The sequence below is a fragment of the Mycteria americana genome, chromosome 2, assembly GCF_035582795.1.
Source record: "Mycteria americana isolate JAX WOST 10 ecotype Jacksonville Zoo and Gardens chromosome 2, USCA_MyAme_1.0, whole genome shotgun sequence".
In the NCBI taxonomy this organism is placed as follows: domain Eukaryota; kingdom Metazoa; phylum Chordata; class Aves; order Ciconiiformes; family Ciconiidae; genus Mycteria; species Mycteria americana.
In genome coordinates, this window is record NC_134366.1 from 104639041 (window position 1) to 104659617 (window position 20577).

A 20577-nucleotide genomic window follows, 5' to 3' on the forward strand; every position below is an offset into this window, starting at 1 on the left:
TGCCTCCCATCCACAGTGATAGGCAGGAGCTTGCATCTGTGACTCCTGGTTCAAGTGAAGGACATTTCTTCCTACCTGATTTTTCTTTGTCTTTCATCAGTTCTCCTAGAAAAGAAAAATTCAGGCAAAGGAAGAGCAGCAGCAAAGATTCGTGCATAGCAAGAGAATAGTTGTATCTGAAGACTTTTTACTGACTAGGTTGTGTGGCAGCAGATGGGAGAAGAGCAGATGTCCTTCTCTCCTTCACAGATCTGTCAACCAAGAGAGGTTTTGCATTCCTCCAGATGGGAAGATGAAGAGAAAACTCTTGAGGTTTCTCTCCTGCGTTACTGTCAGAGAAGAGAGGCTTAGTGGAAATGTTTGAAGGTAAACCTGGCGATGAGTTTGGGAATCTGACTTTTGGCCTCTACATTTGTTGATTCCATTTGCTTCAGTTTAATACAGAAGTAACATAATTTAAACTGGCCTGCTTCAGTAAAGCTTTCCATTTATGCGACTAAAATCTTTAATCTAAACAAGTTACACAGAGTGAGAGTCCTTCACAAATTTTGTGAGTGTTTCTAACCCCCAGGTTTACATGCAGGAACTGTGTCAGCAGAGGGTTTATCCAAGTCAGCTTCATGCACAAGGATCCTTCCTGCTGTCTGATACAGTATCGTAAATATGGAGAAGCTCTAATGAAGTTAATCTGAGTTATAATTGACTAAATCTGGTGTAAATGAAGGCAGAAATCAATACTGGGCTGACACATGGACTTAACAAAAAGATTCAATTCCTATCACAAAAACCTACTGTCTCCTGCTCCTTTTTCTCTAGTGAGTCTTCTGTCATGGTAGGACTTTCCCACCTTACTTCGCCAGTAAAATCCACATGGATACCTTACTTTTTTAGTTATCATTGATTTCAGCTAGTGTGGGCCAAACCTGTGGTAAACTAACTACAAAACTGTCCAGGCTGGTTCGGACCTGGTTTACTTTTACCTGTGAGATTATGATAAGTGAGCAGCTTGTCACTTGTTTCTCTGTGAAGGCTGTAACCAAAGAATTAAATTGTGTACACCGGACTTTGTGGCAAATAAGACTCAAAAAAATAATGTTATCTGTACTTGATCACAGATGTGACATTGGATTAAAAGTTATCTCTCACCTTTACTTGCAGTGACAGCAACAGCTCCCAGCTTCTACTTCCTGTTTAACATGCTGTCAGCCGTTTGTGTCACAAGGTCAGTGAGAAGATGATGGTATGTTCAGAAAGAGGGCAACCTAATGGCATGAAGCCTCAAAACCAAAGCATCCTATTCACATGGCTACCAACAGCTGATGGCATTGGGGCTGACTTATATGACATCACTGTCACATACAGCACTCTTGTTTGTGTGCTGTAACCTAACCAGGCCAGAAGGACAAACATGATGCCATGTTTTATATACCTTTGTAAGGGCCTGGCTGGTCATTTTTCCCATTCCCAGGAAAGAGGGAAGAAGAACCCCGCTCACAAAGGATTCCCAAGCACTCCGCCCTTTACTCATTTCATGGCCACTTCTACCCTGGAAGTGTTCCCCTTCAGCTCATTCCCTGGACATTATCCTACCTTTCCAATAATTTTCTCCCTGGCAAAAATACTAATCTAGTGAACCCTGTTACTTAGCTGAGCACCTTCAGATTGAGGACAACAGAACTTACTCTGAATATCTTGTCAGACTATTACAAGCCCAGTATCGATAGATACCATGATAGAGGACAAAGGTTTAGAAGACTCATCCACCTTTGATGTAGCACATCTCCATCATAAGGACATAGCTAAAGTGTTGGTTATTCAGCTTTGTTCTATTTTCAGCAAGTGTTTTAATCCTATTTCACAATAGAATACATGGAGGAAAGTATTTTATGAGATATCAAGCACAATTTTTTTTAATTGTTTGATTTTTTACATTCCATAGGAGTCATATAAATCAAAGAAATAATGTTGGAGGGAGGTGTTTCCTCGGTTCCATCTCATCGCCACCATCATCCTTGGCAATATTTCAGAAAGGATTTCTGAGGTATTCTTTGAAAAATGGCCTGATTATGATCCCATGGAAACTACTGACAAGATACTCACCAACTGCAACTGAAATCCATCCATTTCAAAATTTAAGTAATGACATGCTGATTTGGAGAAAGGAAATAGAGGTAAAAGTGAGAAGAAAAAGATTTTTATGCCCTCATTTTTGTCTAGCCAAATCAACAAGAAAAAGAAGTTTTTCATGTATTTGTGTCAGGAAAAAAAGAACATTAAGAGAACACTTTCCTTCAAGATACTTCCTTCATTTTCATGCTCTCCTTAAACTGGGATGGACAAGAAATAGCTCCTGAGCCTTGTAAGTAGGTCAATTGCAGTTCTGATGCCCAGACCACGTTCCCCACTGTGGAAAGCAGGATACCAGCGGGGCTTGCATATATACACTCCCTCTAGGTTGTATGGAGGCTTCTTGCTTTCCTCCCTGAACCCAGTCCCATTTCTCAATGGGGTGGGGGGACACTGGGAAGCAATTATCACCTTTTGCTTTTGAATTGCTCCCAGCCATTTCCTCTTCCCTCGGGTCTTCATGTTATGTTAAATGTATCTTCAAGTTCTCAGCCAAATTAAGATTTTGCTATACAGTCATATGGTATAGGAGACTGATAGCTTGTGTATTAAACTTGCCCCAGACCTATGTAGTTGGTGTGTATATTAAAACTGCTTTTTTGGGGGCCTACATGTCTGGAATTATTTTCTGCAGTGATGCCATTTCACAAGGAGTATGAAGAGAACCCTTCCCCCAAGTCCTAAGCACCTCACAGCCTCTTTGACAGTAAATGTGAGTTAAAACATGCCAGATGTCACACTTCCAGGATCTGTGTTTTGGCCATTAGCTATTCCATTAAAAATAGCTTCTTCTTTAAGGGGAAGCACAATTATTACATTTTTTTTATCAGGCAAATGAAAATGTATAACTTGACTATTAACATCCCTCCATTCTTCACTTTTTGAAGTACAAAGTTACATGCATAAACCTCTAGAGACACGGGACTTGGACCCAAGCTCATCGCTTTGTAGCCAGTACTAACTTCATCTAAGGGGTGACCTAAACACTTTGGCCAAAACAGTGGTGTTAGAATGATCCTTTTCCTCTGCATTCATCCACAAATCACACTCACTGAAACAGTTTCTGATCCCTCACAAAATCAGCGAGTTAGAATCCTTTCTTGCATTTTCCAGGATTTCTGCATGAAATGGTACAACATGAGCATTAACTCTTTTCTTGGCATTTAACTGGATACAGTTTCGTACTCTTAAGCCTTCATATTATACGAAGGTCAGATTTAAATGGAAAAGGTAAATGTATATCAAAAAGACTGTAGTAAGTCAGAGTCTCCTTCTGAATCATTATATCTTTAAAATACTTAATGTTCAAAGTCTTGCCAAGACAAAGTCTTCTTGGACACCTCTCTTCATGTGGCTGATGGCGCTGCTACACCGGGTTCTGTGACTATGAACTGATTACGCGACTTTAATAGTCAAATATGCACTCAGAATAAAAAGAAATGTGCTCCTAAACATTAATAGAAAATGTGTGTATCATTTCTTCTATCTGTCTTTTAATTAGGCACCTATAAATAAGCTGGCTGTTGCAAGGTGCTCTGTAATCAGGTTACCTAAACGCCAGCCCCTTCCTAAATTAGCATTTACAATTATGTGAGGTAGTTACAGATTGTTAATTGCTACTGTTTCTTTTATTTTTATTATTATTTATTATTATTATGTTATTATTATTTAAGGAACAGGCAAGATGCCCCATTGCAATTTTGCATGCATGCCTGGGAAAAAAAGTAGCTGACATAAATCGCATGCATAATCTCAGGAGACAATCATTTTAAATCTTAATTGGCTGCCTTTTAAATATCATTTAAGGTCTCGTTTTCCCTGCCTCTCTCTCTCTACTTAAGAAGGTGTTGTGTCAAAGTCTATTACCTTGCTGGACGTCTCGCCTCTAAGTTTTTTTAAAAAAATAGAACCATCAGCAGAGGTTTGAGAGGTCGATAAAGCTTTTAGATTTGGAGATGTTTTCAGGGAGCCCATTTCCTGCGGCTAAGAGTTGTTAATGGAGCTTAAGGAATTATCTTATGACTCGGGCTGGGAGAGCCGTATATTTCTTCGCTCCTGTTCCCTTGTCGAGGCTGAATATGCTGCTGTCAAACTCGCTTAATGAAAAGTAACGCGTCGCTGATTACAGTTTTATTTGGGCTCTATGTAAAAAGCACTGTTAATTTAGCATCCCCTCCTTTGTGTGTTTGAATTTGCCATGGCTGAATGATTTAGAGTCTCTCAGTTTCAAGCCGTTTCTCTATGATTTTCCCCCCTCCTCTCTTTCTTTCTCAATCTGCCTTTATATTTCTGCTTTGCACGGCCATACGAGCTGCACGGCTTTCCCTTTCAGCCCCGTAGCCTCCTCTGAAGCAGCTGAACCTGATCTTTGACTTGTGCCTTTGAATCAAATGGCAAAATTAATTTCTCACACCCTTTTGTTCACACTTAAAAAAAAAAAAAAAACCAAAACAAACCCGAACGCAACCTTTTGAAAGACCGCTGCATTTGACGGCTGATCTGGAGATAAGGTTCGTGTACCAAAGCAAGAAACTATTTTCCCTCCCCCATAATTTATACAGTCTCATCCCAGGATCGGTGATGTTTTGATGTGCGTGAGGGCGTGCAGACAGAGGCATACCTACCAGATCTAACACACGGCCATCCCCGTCCTCCGGAGGGACCGGCGCTTGTTACAGAACAGACATAAACTTACTCAAACTTGTTTTATAACGACAATGACAGGAAAATGAAGGGATAAAGGTTTGACCCGCTTTTCTTCTGATATTTCAGTTGCGCCTGTGTTTTGCCCACAGTTTTATCCCCTTCATTGTAAGTCCGGGGGAGGGGGGAAGGAGTTGCCTCCCAAATGGCGAGCTGACCAAATTGCATTACTGGCCGAGCCGGCGGCTGTCAGTAATGACCCGTAACGGCGGGCGGTGTGACCTGTCGAACGCCTGCCCCGGGCGGTGCGGGGGCTCGGCGCTGCGCAGAAGCCAGGGCACGGTGGAGGCTGGGGGAGATTTTTGGCCGCTCGGCGGAGGAGCCCTCTCCTCGCACGCACACACACACACACAGAGTCTCGCACAGGCACTCGGCTGTCGCCGCGTTGGCAGCAAGAATGAAGTCCCCTTCTACCCCGCAGAGCCTCTGTCGCACGGAAGCCGAAGCCCTCCGGGAGACCCGATGTCACCCCGCCCGGTCCCTGCGCACCCAGCGAGGCTGGCACGCACAAACCTCCCTGCTTTGAAATCAGCATCGCAGCAGGCGGCGGGTTCTTCGCCCCCATCCCGCTTGCCTCCGCCAGTGGTTTGAGGGCAGCCCGAACACTCGCCTTTCCTCCCTTCCCTCTTTCTCGCCTCCTTCATCCCCACCTCCTTAGTTTGGCTGAAAATAATTTGCTTTGTCTAAAGGGTTTCAGAGGCAAAGCTCGCCGGCCGCCCCGGCTGCATTAAAATTCCTGCCGGCCCAGCCTTTAGCTGAGATCGCGGCTCCCCGGAGACTCCACTTTCGCTATTACTGTCAAGTACCCTTGACTCTTTATTTTTGCCCTTTTATCTATTACAACTAATTCGAGTTCTTTTGCCCTTTTCAGTTTAAGACGTGGGCTTTCTGTAAAGCCTCCCCCTGCCACCGAGCTCTCCGGGTGCAGAGCCTTTAGAAATTGAGGGGTTTACTGTCAAAATGAAAATTTCACTTCAAATTATCTTGGCTGATGCACGTTTTCCAGGCCGGGGGCTCCTGTCTGAGCCTTTTGACAGCCAGATCAGCAGAGGGGTTCAGTGATCTCGATAATATCATCCAAGAGAGCGAAAGTCAATACAATGACAGGGAATATGACTGGATACAATCCAATTACGGCTGCTCGCAGAGAGGGGAAGGGCTCGATCTGATCTCCGCACCCGCATTCCTTTATTCAGTCCTTGCACTAACAGGTCTCGCTAGAAACTTTGCGGGCTGGAGCGTGTTATATTTCGGCTGGGTGCTGTCTGGGTTGCGTTTATCGTTGCCTTTATGTGTATATATATATATATTCCGCACTGTATTCTTATTTATTTATTGGGGGGTGGGGGCTGTCGGGGAGCCGCAGGGGTGGGGTGGGCGAGGAGGCTGGCAGGCAAGAAAGGCTCTTCTGCTTGTCGGGTGTCAGCTCGGTCCTTCGGGCGCTTGCGGTCTTGCCCCGCAGCGCCGGGCGCCGCAGCTCAGGGGGTTGAGGCCGGCCTGGGTAAGCCGGGGTGTGTTTTTGCCTCGCCGTTTCTTTTCCAGCAGTTCTCCCTCTCTCCCGGTCCGGGGATCAGTAAAGTTTGTTCTCGTTCCCGGGAAGGAAAGGGAATCTTTTAAACGCCTGTTATCTAAGCGGTAAATTGGCTGAGAGTGCTCCTGAATCGCACGTCGAGAGCGCTCTTTCTCCCTCTCTTTTTGTCGGCTGCGCTCTATTTAATGTCAAAACGGGAAAGCATCTGTCCTGAAGTGCTGAAATATTCATGGAGGATCAGCGATTCTCCACACTGGCAGAGGAGCCGGAAAGCTAAAACGGTTCTTTAAAAGATCAAATTTTCCGTGTGAATCAATTGCTCCGCGCACGGCGGAGCCGCCGCCGCGGCCCAGCCCGGCCCTTCGGGGCCGACCCCCGCCCGCAGCCCGGGGAGGGGGGGGACGACGCTCCCGCCCCGCCTCGCCTCAGCGGGCAGCCGCCGCCGCCCCGCCGGCCCTCGCCCCCACCGGGCCTGGCCCCGCCGGCCCGGGCGGCTGCCGGGGCGCAGCGCTGCGCCCGGGGGCGCGGCGGAGCGCGGAGAGGAGCCAAGCGTCCCTCCCGCCGGTCCATCCTCCCGCGGCAGCGCTCCGCTCAGCCTCTTTTCCCCTCTCCCGGCAGCCTGTTGACAGTCGGTGGACCTACCGGGACCGGCTCCGAGGGGGAATTTTGAAACCTAAAAGGTGTTTGTTGCGCAATGCAAAACGCCACCACTTGTGTTACCTCTGAAACAGACAATTTATTGGAGTGAACATACCTTTTAACATATTCTCTTTTTTTTTGTTTTTGTCGGGATAAATTTGTGCAGTAGGTGTAAACTCAGTAGAAGTGCTGTTTGTGAATTATATGCTAACAAGGAAATCAGGAGGAAAAACTCTCGGAAAAGTCTTTATAACTAATGTCGGCATGCCTTAAATTAAATCTGAATTAAAATTTCCCGTTTGTAAACTTTCGGATGTAAACTTTTTAAGTAGGTCTACGCTATAGTACGTGCTTTCTGGACATGGAATTAAATAACTTTCACGACATTGATCCCTTAAAGTCGCAGCCAGGAGAAATGCTTCAGAACAGCAATGCGCAAAGTCTGTCCGTTGAACTGAGCAAACCGAACTTTAAATCCTCGTTTCTGTTGTGTGGTTTTTTTTTTAAAAAAAAAAAAAAAGAAGAAGTCTTATATTTAAATTTAAACTCTCGCAAGTCTCTTTTCAGTGTAGCTGACTCTTGAAGTGTTAGACAGTCCTTCGCCCCTCGGCGGGCCCGTTAGGAACAAAACATTTTGCTTCCTGATTTGGGAAACGCCAGGAACTCTTTGTTCGAGTCATGGTGGGCCAAGTTTGAGAGCTGCCCCTTGAGCACGTTGGCGCCGGTCCCCACCGCGCGTCCCAAGGCGCCCGTTTCCAGAATGGCTCCTTTGGTGGTAGCCCAGGAAACTGTCGTGTTGCTCAGGGCTTGGTTCAAAGTACTGTGCCTGAACAGGGGGTCGTGAAACACCCCGTCCACCCAGTTCCTGAGGTTGGTGACCGGCGAATCCTGGTGCCTGTCGATGACACTGACCGGGGCGGCGACGGCGGCGGCGGCCGAGCCCCCCTGCCGTTTCAGCATGCAGGAGGGGTACTCGGCCTGGTTGAGGGAGGTGGCGGTGTGCGCCAGGGACCAAATCCTGGGCTTCGCCTCCAGCAGCTGCTGCCCCTGCTGGAAGCACATTTTGGACTCGCAGCCGCGCTGCCGGGCGCCGAGCAGGTCGGGGCCGCACTCCTCCGCCGCCGTCTTCAGGCAGCTCCGCGCCCGCTGCTCCGCCGCCGCCGCCGCCGCCGCCGCCGCCTCCTCCTCCTCCTCCTCCCCGGCGGCGGCGGCGGCCGGCGGCGGCATCTTGGCGGGGGGCTCGGCGGCCCGCGGCGGGTGGCTGCCGCCCGGGTGCGGGAGCGGGAGCGGGTGCGGGAGCGGGTGCGGGAAGGGCCGCCGCAGCTCGCACTCCGAGCTCTCCGACTCGGCGGCGTCCAAGTCCTCCAGGTCGCTGAGCTCCAGCTCCTTCTCCTCCTTGCCCGTGGGCTCTGCGGGGTGGGGGCGGGGGAAGGGACGGCAAACACAAGACACACGGTCACTGGCCGCGCCGCGCTGCCCCGCGGCCGCCCCACGAGCGAGGCCCGCGGCCGCCCCACGAGCCAGGCCCGCCCCGGGGGCGAGCTGGCCGCCGAGCCCCCGCGGCCGAACCGCTAAGTGCCTGTTTTTAGCAGGGTACCCTCGGCTTTCCCGCTCTTCATCGCCTCTTCCTGCGAGCCCTCCTCCTCCTCCTCCTCCTCTTCCTCGTAGGGCCGCTTCTCGTCCGAGCACTTGTTCCGCGGGGGCCAGGTCATCTTGTTCTCCTTCTTGAGCCGCCGGCGGGCGTTGGCGAACCAGGTGGAGACCTGGGTGAGGGTCATCTTGGTGATGATGGCCAGCATGATCTTCTCGCCCTTGGTGGGGTAGGGGTTCTTGCGGTGCTCCTGCAGCCAGGCCTTCAGCGTGCTGGTCGTCTCCCGGGTGGCGTTCTTCCTCCGCGTCCCGCCGTCCATCGTGCCGTACCTGCGGGCACAGGGCAGCACCCGCCGTGGGACGCGGCGCCCGCGGCCCCACGGACGGGCCCGACGCGGGATCCCCGGGCCCCGGCCCCGGCTGCTGGCCCCCCCGGGGGTGGCTGGACCAGGGAGGGGGGGGACGGGCGAGGACAGCTCGGCTTCCAGGGGGCGACCTGCCTCGAGGATTCAGGCCGAGGAAGAGGCAAGGGTGAAGGGCTCGTTCGGCCGACAGCAGCACCGGGCGACGCAAGTCCCCGCTGTGCCGCGGCGGTGGTGGCGGGAAGAGGGAAGAAAGCGCCTGCCTTTATTCGCGGCAAAGTCAATGTCAACGTTTCGGGCAGCGGGGAAATCCTAGCAGCTTGCAAACGCACAGAAATCCCGCTTTCCTGCTGTTTGATCAGTCCTCCCCAAACAGAATACATCTGGGTGGCCCCAGGGTGTGACTGTTAATAGAAATACATTTCCTCTTACTCCTTTTATTAGTAATCTCGCCTACCCTTTTGTTCCTCAATTGTAGAAACCTAACGCAGACGACACCGGGCTGCCTCTGAATATTTAATGCACATCCTCCAGCAAAGGTCACCGGCGCCCAATGGGCCTCACGGCTCGGAACGGTGCGTAACTGCTTTTGCGCTGCTTTAAAACTCAGCAACGCACCACAGAAGCCCGGGCGCCCGCGCCTGGCTCCGCGCGGGAAACGGCAACGACCGCCCCGCCCCGCCGCGAGGGACCGGCCACCCCGCCGCCCGTCCGGGGTCTGCCTGCGGGGGGGGGGGGGGGGGGGGGTCGGCGGGGAAGGGGAGGCGGCACCGCTGGGGCCGGAGGGAGAGGCTGGGCGGCGAGGAGGCAGGCCCGCGCCTCGGCCCCGCAGCGGGGCGGGCGGGAAGGGGTGGGGACGGCGGGTGGGGGGGCGGCGAGCGGGGCCGGGGGCGTGCGCTTACCTGTCGTACTGGTACTGGCTGAGGGTGTGATCGTACGGGTAGTAGGCAGCCGCCGGGGCGATGCCCGCATGCGCAGACCCGCTCCCGTCCTTCGCCTCCAAACTGTTCTGCAAGAGACACCCCGCCGCCGCCCTCAGCCCCGCCGCCCCGGCCCCGCCGCCCGGCTCCCCCGGCTCTCGGGGGGGCGGGGGGGGCGACGGACCTTCCCGGAGGCCGCTGGGCCGCGGCGGCCAGCGACAGCAATAGAGACGTTAACTGGCGCTGTGACGGTGCCAGGAAAAAAGGGGGGAAAAAAAAAAAAAAAAAAAAAGGCCGGCTGGGCAAGGCGCATCATTTTTGCGAGCCGGGGTCTGGGCCGCCCGGCCGGGCCCTCCGCGCTCCACCTCGTCAGTCGCGACTTTTAATTGCGTTACCGTGAGAACCGTGCCGGGCTTGAATATTTAATGACCGCGGGGTTGGACGCGCCGCGCTTCCGCCGCGCCTGTCGCCAGAAGCGGGCTGGCGGGGGCAGCGCCGTGCGCTCGGGGAGGAAGGAGGAGGAGGAGGAGGAGGAAGGAAAGGAGAAGCAGCAGCAGCAGCAGCAGCAGCGCCCGGCGCTGTCCCCGCCGCGGAGGGGTCCCACCGAGCGGCCGCCGCCCGCGGGGGGAGCGCGGAGGACGGGCGGGAGGGAAGCAGGGAGGGAGGACGGGCGGGAGGATCCCCCGCGGCGGCGGGCGGCGGTGCCGCCGGGGCGGCTTACCAAGGAGTAGAAGGCGGGAGCCTCGGTGCCGTAGGTCACGTAGTTTCCATAGCCCTGGGGCCCGGCGTAGGGGCCGCCGTAGACCCCCAGGGCGGCGGCGGAGTTGAGCTCGTGTCGGGCGGTGGCGAGGAGCCGGCTCTCGTACACCGGGCAATAGACGGGGGTCTGGGCGGAGGCGGCCGCCCCCGTCTCGGCCAGCGTCCGGCCGCTGGACTCGCAGCAGGTCGTCAGGGAGTTGGTGCTCATCAGGAACTGGAGGGAAAGAGAGGGGCGCTGAGGGCGGGGGGGGGGAAGTTCCCGAACTGTAAGCAAGTTTGGGGCTTGCTTTTATCAGGTCGCAGCTTTGGGGTGTCGCCCCCCTCCCTCCCCTTCCGTGCTTGACTTCAAGCGGGGTAAAAACGCTCTGGAGAAACGCAGAGGTGCAAGTATTTTATCAGTTAAAAAAAAAAAAAACCACCCCACAACAACAACAACCAAACGCCCCGTGACTGTGGGCGTTTAATCCTCTGTAATACGTTGCTCCAGCCCTTTGCATTTAAAAACTAACTTTTCTGGTGTGTGCTCACAAGACTGGGTTTACACCGGTTTTCTCCTCCCGCAGCACAATGCTTCCCATCTGCGTTTTTAAACCTTTTTTTCTAAATCACTCATGCATATTTATTTTGACCGCAGATTTGTAGCAGCCACGCACGCATCTGTTATTAACCTGCTGGTTTAGAATATCCCATTATGTTTCTGCGGTCCGGACCTCAGGACTTTCGTGTTTCATTGGTAAACTGTGCATTTAATGGGGAAAGAGAAAAAAGCGCCGGGGGGGTGGGGGGAGAGCAGGTGGGGGCTGGGGGATCCCTCGCTCCCCTTCTCACCTCCCTCATCTCTGTAATCCTCCCCCCCCCCCCGTCGTTATCACCCCCAAGCGCCCTAAATCCCGCGTGTGCCTTCCCATTTTAAAATACAACTTGAGCATCTTGGAAAGCAAAGACGCGGAGCGAGCAGCCCATTGCCCGCTGCCCCACGCTAGAGAGGACCGCGGCCGCTCCTAGCCCTGGACGGAAGTAATCGATAAGGACTGCCATTCAATCAGTTAACGTTGGTAGGCAAAAAGTCTTACCTGGGGTGCGGAGGAGTAAGGGTAGCCAAACTGAGGATATGACATGGTACAGAGGCTCCCAGTTATCTAGAAACAAGGCGAGACGTCTGATCTGCACGCTATTGCAGCCTGGCTCTGCTCTATTGTACCAATTGATTGGTAACCACAGGTCCCTAGATGCTTATAGGACGAAGCAGAAAACCACATTTAATTTATTTACATGAAATCTTAAACTTTCTTTCTTTTTTTTTTTTTTAACCGAAGGGGGGGGGGGGAGATGTATAGTGATTTTAGCACCTTCCCCTCTACAGCTACGAAACAGAAATAATTGTTACGTGTGGGCTCCCAGGCTGGCAAACGTGACGGCAGAAATACATTACACCCAGGGAAAAATAAAGGGGGGGGGGGGGGGGAGGAAAGCGATACAAATACATCAGTTCAGAAGCACGTTGTTTTAAAAGAGCCGAGCCTCTGACGTCACGCAAACGCTATTCAAATTAACCTGCCTGTAAGTTTAACATTCATTTTCGGGAACCTTTCCCCTGGCGTGGAAAATAGCCTCTCCGGCATCCCTCTCAGCCTGCCTAAGAGGAGCGAAAGTTTGGAAAGCTCTCCGGCAGTGGCTACGCCTGCTTGCAACATTTCTATATATTTCTGCGGGGAAGGGAAGGAAATGAATGGTTTTAATCTGAAGGATCAATGTTGTATCAGCTAAGATTTCCCCACCACCACCCTCCTTCGTCACTGAAGGGCTGGTAAGCACTTTTAATTAGAAATTAATTAATGAGCAGCTGCTTCTTCCCACCCCACAGTAATAATTAGTCTCAATTACAAACAAGACATATGAAGGGACACACGACTGAGTCTTCATTTAAGATTTAATCAACAGTTAAAATTAGCGCAAACGCTGACAATAAAGCGCATGACATGCAATCCTGCTTTGCTTTTCGGCTTTTATTCCAGACGTGTGATTACAGGTAGAAAACCCTACAAGCGTATTCCGGGGAATGATTGAAAGGACGTGACTTTTCACGTTAAAACGACTTTGATCCCATCGCAAACCTCCGCTGCAAAAAGCCAGCCTTTGGCGGGGCGGAGGGCCGTATCCTGCCTGCCTGTGCTCCGAGATGCGAATACTTGGGGGGAGGGAGGATTAGGGAGAGGGGGTGCAACCTCAAATGTGCCAAGTGCTGTTTCTCCCCCAAGAGCAAACATCTCTTTCCCGGTGCTTAGCTGGTTCCCCGGGGCTACGGCGGGACCCCCGAGTGAAGGAGGGCCTGGGAAGGAGTCTCCTCTCCATCACCCCCCTTCTCTCCAACCCGCCCCACCGCTGCCATCAGCCTTCCCTACCCTCTGGGACCCCTCCACACAAGCAGGCAGCATCCCTCCCTCCCTGCTTCAAGCCTCGGAGGTGGGCTCCGTGCTGTCGTCCGGAGGCAGCGGCCGTCGGGGGGGGGAGATGAGGGGGCTGCAGGCCGGCGGAGGTGGCCTTTGGCCACCTCCGCCGGCCTGCAGCCCCCTCATCTCCCCCCCCGACGGCCAGCTACCGCCGGGGCAGGGCGAGCAGGCAGCCTCCGGGTGGGTGGAGGAAGCGGAGGAGTCAGCTCCGAGGCTGAAGCTCGGCTGCTGGTGCAGTTGAACGCTGCTCCGTGGTGTGCAGACTTGCTCAGAGAGATTCCTGGGTTCAGACATGTGAATAGCCCCAGGGTCACACTCTAATTAATGATGATGTTCTCTTCTTCTCCCCAGCTGGAAGACTGCCTCCCAGAAACGAATCTGCCCACACTGACAGCTCGATTGAGGGTGATTGATGACTATCTGGAGACCACAGTACACATAATATAATATCTGCTGCGTAATTGCTTTAATTTACAGATGAAAATACTAGTTCTCCGATTGAGTTAGACTACAACGAGCGGCGTTTTATGGCGCTTTAGAGTGTTTGCAAATAAAAGATATCAGATACAGTACATGAAAATTACCCTGACAGCTCCGTATCTGTAGCCGGGAGAAAGGTATAAAGAACGGGAATCAAACGACATTAATAATCGGTTTTGAATTCTGTATCGATTTTGGGGGAGGGGGGAAGAAAGTGCCTATTCTTTCCTCACCTGAAATGCTCATACCTTCCTCCTCCTGGGAATACTAATAACGCAGCCATTGGGGTTCTGTTACAGAAACGCTCCTTTATTCCTGCCGCTACCCCGGTGCTGCCAGGATATAATGACACCTTTAGCTCCTATTTACAAGCAGCTTCCTTCTCTCCGACGTGCTAGCGCATTGTTTGGGAAGAAAAGACACCCGGAGTCTCCCCAAGGCTCCGCACGCAGCGCTTGGTGCTGCTCCCTCTGCCTCCTGCGCTGGGGGATGGTTGTTTAAGCCCTGGAGTGTAACTCACCGGTGCTAGGGAAGAAAACAGTTGCACTTATCTCAAGAGCGGCTCGGTGTAAAGCACTATAATTAGCTGGGAGAGCTGGAGAACTGCCTGGAGAAGTCCCCGCAGTTTTCCCGGCTACACTTTGCGAGATGTCCTGGTGTTGTGGGTTTTGTTTGTTTTTCTTTCCCTCTTTTGATACTACTGCAGATGTCAACTCCGCAGTGGCCCACAGAAGACTACAGGTTTTGATATTTAGATGAGTCTATTAAACTTTAAAATACAAGGTGAAATTCAATATTTATAGTCCTTGTCTATTTATACATCACTGCTGTCTTTCACTGCACCGTGCAAATACTCTGGTGCCCATTTTTGCACTGAACTTTCCTGTATTAATCATGATAATTATTTGTCATTTTTCCTTGCAGCCTGCCTGCTCTGTTACTTTACCCCCGGTCAGCTTTGTGCCAGTTCCAATCTGTATTCCCTAGAAAGCAGTCATTAAAAAAAACCCCACCAAAAACAAACAACAAAAAACTTAATAACCTTAAACACTTAATAACCTTAAACGCTAAAAGCTGACATTACATCTTCCTCCAGCGTTCACGTCTTGTTTCACTTACAATCTACAAATAATGGCCCTTTGTTGATAAGAAACTCAACACAATTATATTTCATCTTGCATTTCTGGTGCCAGCACACAAACATGCAATAAGCCCCACAATGATTTAAAATAACCTTTGTGGTTCTTGCACATAAACAACACAACACTGTTCAAATCCAAGCAAAGACGCTTAATGCTGTGGGCTATATCCTTAAGCATTTGGAAAATGCAGGTCTTTGCTGTGCAATAAAAATTGATCCTTGTCAAAGCCCCTTTTCCTGGACAAAGCGGTTAACAGCTTTCACGGGAGAGAAACACACACTGCTTTCTCCAAAGTTTGAGCAAGTAAACCCATGGCGATCAATAGGAAACGCTGGAGAGTTCCCCTCTTGTAAGAGTCAGCCTGCACGCCCAGCCGAGCAGGTATTTTGCAGCCAAAGCCCAACCAAGGCTCTCGCCGAGGGTTATGTGTTTCTTCTCCGAGACCCTGGAGCCAACCTTCATGCAAGTTTTATCATAAAAGCACGAAAGGAGAAGGAAACGCTGTGATGCTGGAACAGGCCACAGCAGGTAAAAGAGAGAACCTCTTCGGGACTAACGCTTTGATGGACGTCTTCAGGGACGTGATCTAGAGGCAGTTAATACTGCTACACTTTTACTATCTGCATTTTCATCGCCTCCTCGTTTGGAGGGGTTTTTGCCACTCCTGGAAATATTTCAGCAACGGAATTTGCTTATGGGCTAAACAGACTTTAGCGAGCTCTTTCAGTCGACTTTGCTTTGTTTTCACACTACAGATTTAAAGCAACCTTGACACCGCCTGACAAATGCTGTGAAGCTCTACATGTTGCCCATTTGGGATCTGACATGGAACCGAGGGCAGCCTACAACATTTTCAAGTAGATTAGCTCCCATAAAGTCGCTATCGACAGTAAACACGAGTGTTTTTTCTCAGCCCACCTGAGGTGTAATTGCATCTCCTGCACTCCGAATCGAGGGACAGCGAGCTGACACTGCCCACCTGCACCAACCCGTGCAGTGGCTTGTGATCGGCAGAGCTGTGGTGGCAACCACGACAGTTGCCTAAGAAGGCGCAGCTAATTAATTGACTCAGATTACAACTACACGTAAAATCAGTTGTGCAAAGCCATCCATCTGAATGCTTGCATTTGGTAAGTCTTCAGTCCTCTTGGCAAACAATCTAGATTAAAGCAGAAAGGCCTCACATGCTCATTCTGTTCTTTGTGGTTATTAACTTTTCACACTTCAGAGCTAGAGCCAGCACACACACACACACACGCAGAGAGCCAAAACTTTTCAGCAAGAGACGCAAACGCTGCGACCTGGGCAGCTGCTGGATGGACCCTACAACACATCCACATTTACCTGCCCGGTGCAGAGCATCGCAACTACGCTTCCACTAGCAAAGCAAAGACTGGGTAAGGTTTCTCTTTCCAGCCTCTGTACCCCCAGTGCCGCAGACTCGATGGCATTCAAACGCCACCGCCTTGGAGCTGTCTGGCAGCGGACAGCTTGAACATACTTCCCTGCGAAGATAAAACTTTCCTACCGGCAAGGTCAAATTCTATGCTTTTTAAAGTTTGCCTTAAAATCCGGAAAGTTTGACTCGATACCTTACCTTAGCGCTCGCTGAATCCACACCCCCTTCCCAAGAAATAACACACATCTGTTAAAATACATTTGCCCTCTGTCCTAGGTAAAGATTGCACAAAGCCAAATGATTCATCACAGATAGTTTCTCTTCCCTCCAGCAGTTCGTTTTCAGCTGCCGTGCTGCTAAAGCAAGCTCCGAAGGAGGGGGGGGGGGGGGGGGGGGATAAACCCCACCGCTCCCCCCCACCCCCCGCTTCCGTAGAGAGCCACACACAAGCATCACCGCCAAAACAAGAAGAAAATGTTTACCTGCGATCACGCCAGGCTTCGGCTAAAACCTCGTAGCGGCGGCTGTGCCATGGCAGGGCTTCGCTCCGCTCCTCTGCGCTGGCTGACTTCGCGGGGAGCTACGGAGAACTAAGGCAGACATGTCTCAGTGTGCAGTACCTGCGCGGAGCGGTGCAGTGCCTTCGGTCCCCAGGCGCCACAGCCACTTCACTAACCCCCTGTACCAGAGTGACGTTCAAGTGAACAGCTCCGCTGATCACACTCTTTCCTACTGATTAACACTTTCCAACACGACCAGGCACGCCACTTCCAACTTTTCCCGTTTTAAAACAGAAGCAGCCGGCACCGCTTGCTTCCGAGGGTTATAAACGCCGTCTGGGGCGTGGGGGACACCATAATTAATAGCAGGTTAGTAAAATTAGTGCTGCCACTCCAATTGTTGTCCTTGTTGCCAACAATAATTGCATTGATTCGGGAAGGACACGAATGTCCTCCATTTAACCTAATGATCTGCGGGTTGCACACGCTGTAAGGCAGCCGTAGCGTTGATTAACTGCGCGCACCTCCGAACCATCATTTATCTCTGCGAGTCACGACTGAAAGGCGCTAAACTTACAGGCAACTCTCCCTGCCTCTCTCGCCGTCTTTGTTTCCCTCCCGTTCGAGGAGGCGGGCTGGGACGCCAGCGCTAGCCCTGCGCGCAGGAGACGGGCACCTGTACCTGTCCGCCCATCGGCCGGAGCTTTATTCCTCGCCCGGGGGCAGCGCGGCCGAGCCGGCCGACGCCGAGCTGCCGGGGGCTGCGCGGCCCAGCGCCCCCCGCCCCGGGGAGGGGGCGAGGGGGGGCGGCGCGGCGGCGCCCGGCTCCCGGGACCCGCTCCCGGCAGCGGCCCCGGGGCCGGCCCCGCCGTCGCCGCCCGCCCTGGGCGCAGCCCGCCGGGGCTGCCCGGGCACCGGGGGCTTCCTCGGGGCGGGGGGGCGGCGGGCGGCGGCGGCAGCCGCAGGCAGGTCGGGGCAGGAGCGCTTGCTCCCGCTTGTCCTCTCCGTCCTCCTGCGCCCGCCCGTCCGTCCGTCCGTCCGTCCGTCCCGCCCGCTCTCAGCCGCCGGCTGCTGCTGCCGCCGCTCTCTCCTGCGGAGAAGTTACTCGGGCCCGAGGCTGGGCGAGCTGGCAGCGAGCCCCCGGTCTTAAATGCCTTTCCCGGTGGGCAGCCCCCTCCGCCCTCTCACCCCCGGGCGCCGAGACCCGCTCCAGGCCCCGGCCCGCTGCCCAGGGGCCGCGCAGCGCCCAGGCAGCCCCGCGGGGCCTCCCGTCTGCCAAGTTTGCCAGGGCAGCCCGTACTTTCTTTTCTTAATTGTTTGCGCAGCACGAACAGGGACAAGTCGGGATTGACAGAAGGGGGAGGAGGGATCAATACCATTCCCGTTTAAAGGCGTAAGCCTGGGCAGACGTCTCAATAAGACAGAGGAGGAGAAAAAGAGAATATTATATCCCACCTAATTAAGCCGAGACAAAGAGGTGTGGGGAGAAAGGTTCAGGAGAGGTGGGATGGCAATGGGAATTTTTAAGCCGGTGTCTTCCCACCGCAACCACCAAGGCTGAACAATAACGTTAATAGGGAACATCTGTACATCGACAGATTTATTCTTGCCAGGGCTCTTTCATGCCTGTGTCATTTGCATGGACCCGTGCTCGTAATGTTCGACACACGCTGCACCTTGTAGTGCAATGACAGGGTAAATCTGATGAATGCCGAAACTGGGAAATCCTCTCCTCTCTCCCCTTTCTCCCTCCTCGGATTGCCCTTGCAGCTTCCAAGGCGGGGAAACCACACGGAGAAAGAAAACGTGAGCCTTCTCCCCATCTGCACTTGTAAACAGAAAGCCAATCATGCAGCGAGCCTTTGCATTTTAAAGCAGAGAGTAACAAGCCCACAGCGACGTGGATGCCTGGGTTGCCCGCCCGGGGCTGGCCTGCTTGCCGGGAAGACGAGGGGTGCGCGGCCCGGGACGGGGCATCGCTCCGGCCGCCCCGCGGGACTCGGACGCCTTCCCCGAAGCCCCCGGGAGCGCAGGAGGCGTGGGCGCGGCCCCGACCCGGCCCCGCCGACCGGGGCTTGCCCTTCCTTCCCCCGGGGAGGCCCGTCCCGCCGGCGCTGCCCCCGGGCTCCCGCCCCGGGCTGCCTCCTGGCCCGGCTGCTCGGCCGCGGGCAGCCCCAGCGCCGAGCGGGGCGAGGCTGCCGGGGGCAGCGCCGTGCCCGCGGGGGCAAGCCGCCGCCCCGGGGGACCCATCCGCCGACCCCGGCCAGCCGCCGCCCGCACGGCTGAGCCCGTGTTTTACGGGTGGGGTGACATCTCCCCTCCGTCCCGAGTGTCCTGCGGGGGAGCGGCACCCCGCAGCCCCCCTCCGGCCCAGAGCCGCCGCCGGCGCAGCCCGGGAGCGCGGCGGGAGCGAGGGGTGCCCACGGCCCGGGTGCCCGGGGAGCTGCAGCCCCCGACTTTCCCGGCAGCAGAGCAGCAGGAGGGGAACTACGGTGGAGAGGTGCTGGGGGGCTGCTGGATGCAGCTGCCCCCCCCCCCCCCCCCCCCCCAATTTGCTATGATGTTCAAAAAGGGCAGGAGGCATCGTTCAAAAATCATTTTTTATATTAACACCTACCACCAGTGACAGTACATTAATACGTATCTTTCATAATATAACAACCTCAGTGCCACGAGATCAACATTTTTTTATTATTTCAGTGGTGGTTGAAGGAAGCCAGCAGACTCTTGAGTCTGTCTTTTCCAATTTGCTCATGTCAACCTGCACACCTTGGAAATTGCCACCCGTTGCCACTTAGACCTACGCACCAGAAAGCTCGGTGGCTTTCTGACAAAGACTGGCCTAGCCAGGCAGGAGGGCGATCAAACTGAGCAGCGCTGAAATCCCAGTAGACATGCGTGCAAGTCAACCATAGTGACCTGAAGGACACAACCGCTAAGGGAACACAGGTCACCAATAAATCTGGGAAGGTGCTTGCAACCAGAGCAAAAGCTTTTGGGAAGCACTCCCAAAAAATCATGGGCCCCAGCCCAAGGCTAGAAGGGCATTTGTAGATTTTGCTCAATGTTGTTCATGACATTGTTGCAGATTCTCTTTCTCCCTGTCTTTTTTCAGATGACCAATAAGACTAAGGTTTCAACCATTTTTTAATGTTTGATCTATTAAAAGGTGCTCATTTCGTGGTAGAAATGGTGTTGGTCCTGTCTATCCTGGCCTTCTTTGGCAGTCTTTCCCATTTCTGTAGCTAGATCAATGTCCTCTCTGCTGTGAAAAGGCTGTCATTAAATGATACCAAGTGGTTAAAAACCTTAATTTTCCATGTCATTAGACAAACAGCACGGGTGATAGCAGCACATACTTCCATTCAGAAAGGGAATATCATTTAATTGCCAGTGTCAATTCCTGCAGCACTGTGGATGTTCTTTGAAGACCTACTTTCTAAGAGATCAGATGGGAGAAAACACTAGCTTGATCTCTTTTTTTTTTTGGCCTTTATTTTCCTGTAGAGGTTATTAAATCACACCTAGTCAAGGAATAATATGCTAATGCTTGTCTCATAACTCATAGCACACTATGAAGGTCCTAGAGACACATTAGCTTAGTTATGAAACCTCTGAGATAATTTACGTAACTGGGATAATTTCACAGGAAAGCCAATATAATTCCGAACGTAGTAAACACATGGATATAAATCAGATTTTCACTGAAACTATTTTGGTCCTCATCTGGTTTGGGTGCCAAGTTTTATGCTAACCTCAGAGCAACAAGGTTTATCTTAATGTGCAGGGATCCATACAGGTAACATTTCTTTTCCTTTTCTCACATTGAATTCATTATGTGATGTTCAAAAGACTGATACACACTAGAAAACCTTTAGGCATTTCAGTGTAAAAGGGATGGTTTATTAAAAGGATAGGTTATTACTTTGAACAATGACTTCAGTGTGTACATTTAAATGTGAAATGTTTATCTGG

General features: G+C 52.4%; 1 protein-coding gene across 1 annotated transcript; it reads right to left on the minus strand.

Annotated features, from left to right (window-relative positions):
- Positions 1 to 7089: 7089 nt before the first annotated feature.
- Positions 7090 to 10839, minus strand: IRX4 (iroquois homeobox 4). The gene is made up of 4 exons (XM_075495781.1): positions 10594 to 10839; positions 9855 to 9961; positions 8598 to 8920; positions 7090 to 8409 (listed from the first exon to the last, which is right to left on the minus strand). The coding sequence occupies exons 1-4, from the start codon at positions 10837 to 10839 to the stop codon at positions 7619 to 7621; spliced, it is 1467 nt and encodes a 488-aa protein (XP_075351896.1). The 3' UTR covers positions 7090 to 7618.
- Between the last annotated feature and the right edge of the window lie 9738 nt (positions 10840 to 20577).

Bases quoted from the DNA above. Each gene is read 5' to 3' on its own strand.
- IRX4 (XM_075495781.1), bottom strand. From the start codon at position 10,839: ATGAGCACCAACTCCCTGACGACCTGCTGCGAGTCCAGCGGCCGGACG. The intron at 9,962-10,593 runs GTAAGCCGCCCC...TGTCTCTTGCAG, and splicing joins CTCCCGCCTTCTACTCCTTG to AACAGTTTGGAGGCGAAGGA. The intron at 8,410-8,597 runs GTACCCTGCTAA...CCCACCCCGCAG, and splicing joins GAAGAGCGGGAAAGCCGAGG to AGCCCACGGGCAAGGAGGAG.